At 35.6% G+C, this 3,743-nt stretch overlaps 1 protein-coding gene across 1 annotated transcript; it reads right to left on the bottom strand.

The window, feature by feature from the left end:
* Positions 1-2,724: 2,724 nt before the first annotated feature.
* Positions 2,725-3,339, bottom strand: LOC110906177 (agamous-like MADS-box protein AGL62). The gene has a single exon (XM_022151419.2). It carries the CDS (start codon positions 3,337-3,339, stop codon positions 2,776-2,778), a length of 564 nt encoding a protein of 187 aa, XP_022007111.1. The 3' UTR covers positions 2,725-2,775.
* Positions 3,340-3,743: the final 404 nt, after the last annotated feature.

The following is a 3,743-nucleotide window of genomic DNA, read 5'->3' as shown; positions in this document are numbered from 1 at the left end:
ACTTCGAAGGATATCTTTCGATGTGAACTGACACAGCTGACACAAAGATGACAGGTTGGTGAAAAGGTGATGGGTTGGTAGAGATCTTTCGGCAGAAAGGTATGGTCAGACCATACTTTTTCACCAAAACCAATTTGACCAATAAAATATACTAAAAATGGAAAGATCTTATCCAGAAACCGGTCACCGGAGTAAGCCGGAATTTTGGCCGGAAATCACCAAGTTTCTTAAAAACAAGTTTTTAAGTTACCCAACCCGTTCTTTAACACACCCGGTTAGTTTAGAACACGTTTTTACGTCAAGAAATGCGAGAAAAACACTAAAAACGGGTGCTAAACCATGTGTCCAAACACTCCAAAGTCTTGTAAAAACTCGGTTTTAACAAGGAAAAGAGCCAAAGCTCTGATACCACTTGTAGGTCCCTCGGAGGATGAGGTCAAACCTTAACCTTGTTATGTGAAACACACTAGCAAGTGCGGAATCCAAGCTAGAGTGCAAACCGAGATGAAACAAGCACAAACACAAGACACACAATATTCACCGATTAACACCACTTGTATTAATGCGTATGAAAGGTTCGGTTACAAGCTCAATGTTTACAAATCTGTTTTGCAAACTCTCTAAGTGTGTGTGTTCTCACAGAAGTGTGTCTGTGTTCTCAAGTGTCTCCTTGTCTCTCTCTTGTCTCTTTTTTAAAATGAAGTGAACACACTACACGGGTATATATACCCGTCACAGATTGTCTGGTCGAAGGATCAGATAGATTGATCGAAGGATCATCTATCGATCTTAAACCTGTCGAAGGATCTACATATACCTCGAAGGATGATCTATCGAGGTCCATCAACATCCATCGAAGGTTCATCTTTCGACCTCATCGAAGGATCTAAACTATCCTTCGATGAGTCATCCTTCGACACAGACATGACAACCATTTTCTAACTGTTTGGCCAAGTCAAACCAGGAGGATGGTTGACTTGGTCAAACTTACATGACTAACAAAGGACATCGTCTTATATCATACAGAATAAAGACAAAGTACAGACACAAGTGCACCAACAGTAACATATGAAATGTTTTAAATTAAAAAATATAGCAATACTATACTCAAATTAAAGAGTATAAAATGTTAGCTTTTACGGGTGTGAGAGTGAAATTACAATCATTGCATTCTTCGCGCCTGAAAGGTATCTTCATTTGGCTATCTTTGTGTGGAGACAATTGTAGATCCCTTTGTTTGATAAAATCCTTGCTAACCATAAATACATCTCTACTTACATCGTCTCAAGAGATAGACGGCCAAAATGTGAATACCTTTCTGGTTGGACATACCACAATTCTTGCCTTTTCCACCCCACAAAATGGTGAAAAGCTTGCTAGCCTTTTTGAAAATGCCAGAATGACGTTTAGTGAGGGCGACCAACATGATGCTTTCTTTGTTATTCTTACAATTTTGATCTTTTGTCTGCCTTTGATCTTTTGTCTGCCTTTGATCTTTTGAGACATCGTTTTGATAGACTTTTCCTTGTAGCAAATTTCATTGAGGATTTCTAATTCTATTTCAAAGGCAGTTGGTTCCATTTGGGAAGATACTGGAATCTCAGCTCCATATATATCCATTGTTCAAATTAATTTCACTTCCTTCACTACCGGTAGGATTTTTTGTAATGTCCTTATGTTTGAGTAAAAACCACAAACTCCTTCCTTCTTATATTTACTAGATACATAAAGCGTTCTGCATGGATCCATTCCATATCCCATCGATCTGCTTCAACTCCTGTCAAGGTTTGATTTCTCCTTTTGTCGTGTGTATGTTCTCGATTTTTTAGTGTTGCTATTTCAACACAATTGAAAGTCCTAAAATTTTGGTTTAATTAGTGTTAGCTTGTGACTTGTGTGTACATTTAGTTCCAAATGGCCATTTTCAGTCAGATTGATAAGGGATCTATAACTTGAATGACGTGACCGAGTCATATGTTAATTAGTGGGAATGCAAAGAACAGTGAGGAAAAGGATATAACTTTTCTCCTTTTGAATGTGAATGCTTTTTCACTTTATATGTAATAAGCAAATCCCAAGAAATCAGCACTAATCCTGAATTTTAGAAAGCAAAGAAAAAAAATACAGCAGAGAATCACAACAATAGTATTGCAAGAATAGTAAATAGAAAATATTAAAGTGGAATATCTTACAAGTATTACAACTACATCAATGTCGACGTATTTAATTTTATTTTCATCTTTTGTTTCCATGATTTGTTTCAAGCAAAAAATTAAATCGAAAATGACAAATGACGTGCGAAGACATGACATGTTAAAGAGTGTTGTAGGTAATTATCTAGTGGGTACTAAGTTATTTAGTGGATAGTAATATATGTACCCAGTAATAATTAACATTTATTTATATATGTTTATAAACACCTAATGAAATTTGTGAAACAGAATACTTTTCACATCATATACCTTCTCCCTCTAGACTATTCCCTTAACTCATCTTGTTTTTTATTACAAAAAAAAAAAAAAAAAAAAAAAAAAAAAAAAAAAAAACATCATTTAACTTAGTGACTCATATAACAGTTGCCAAGTCCAATAATGAAAAGACAAACTTTATCATTCATGCTTGAAAGACAAAAAGTATTGATTTGCCTGATAACCTTAATGACATAAATTGACCTTATACTGAAGAACAAACTAAAAAAAAACAAAAAACATTAACCGGATTCAAAACTGAAACTATCTGTGTCGATGTTACAACTTAACCGAGATCCATAGCCCTTCACATCGTGGACAGATCCACCCCACGTACGCAGGTAGAACCAAAGGCCTCTACCATATGTCCCTCCACTTGCTTTTGAGCAAACTCTTTCATCTCCAACATTGCCATCTTCAATTGTTCAAGATTTGCCAGTCCTAAATCCTCAATGGGTTTATCCCACCAGTAATTTCGTTGGCTCTCTTTCCTTATTTTTTGAAGTTCTTTACCAGCTTTTTTCTCAGATTCCAATTGAGCAAGCATGTTGGTGAGCCGAGTGTGGAGTTCCTGGATGCTGGCATTGCGGAGAAGGTCCATAAATTGAGAAGTTCTTGAACTTGAAGGATCAGGACTTTGTTCTAGAAAGCGATTTATAATCGCTTCAACACTGGGACTCCCAAATGAGTATACTTTTTTTTGGTTTTGGGAGAACACAATGATGGCTACTTGCGCTGCGCAAAGGGTGCAAAGTTCGCTTGCCTTCTTAAAAATGCCAAAGCGGCGTTTGCTGAAGGCAACGGATAAATTGCTTTGTTTTGTTATTCTTACAATTTCAATCCTTTGGCGACCTTCACTCTTTCGAGGCATTCTTAATTTGGGTAACGGTGTTCTTTTCTCTCGGAGAGGGTAAGGGATATTTATGCGGTTCATCTTGCCTTTCAAGGTTTAATGCATTAACAACAACATTAATGTTTGGTCTGCTTTTTGGATTTTAATCATTTAAATGCTGATTTTTTCAAATATATGTTGATCTTGTTTGACTATATTTTCTAATGCAATGGAATGATTCATATTTACAGCCTCAACAATTGCTCAAATATATTTGATCTTGTTTAACTATTTTTTTTAATGTATTGGAGTTCATATATACAACCTCAACAAAAGAAATAATTCCCTATTTTCTATTCTATAAATATTTATGACAGCTCCTGTGATATAGAAAGTTACTTGATATATATGGTTCATGAACAAAGTTTTTTTCTAAGGTATGA

The sequence above is a fragment of the Helianthus annuus genome, chromosome 14 (genome assembly GCF_002127325.2).
Source record: "Helianthus annuus cultivar XRQ/B chromosome 14, HanXRQr2.0-SUNRISE, whole genome shotgun sequence".
Lineage (NCBI taxonomy): Eukaryota > Viridiplantae > Streptophyta > Magnoliopsida > Asterales > Asteraceae > Helianthus > Helianthus annuus.
This window is presented reverse-complemented; position numbering and strand designations above follow the sequence as displayed.

Bases quoted from the DNA above. Each gene is read 5' to 3' on its own strand.
- LOC110906177 (XM_022151419.2), bottom strand. From the start codon at position 3,339: ATGCCTCGAAAGAGTGAAGGTCGCCAAAGGATTGAAATTGTAAGAATA.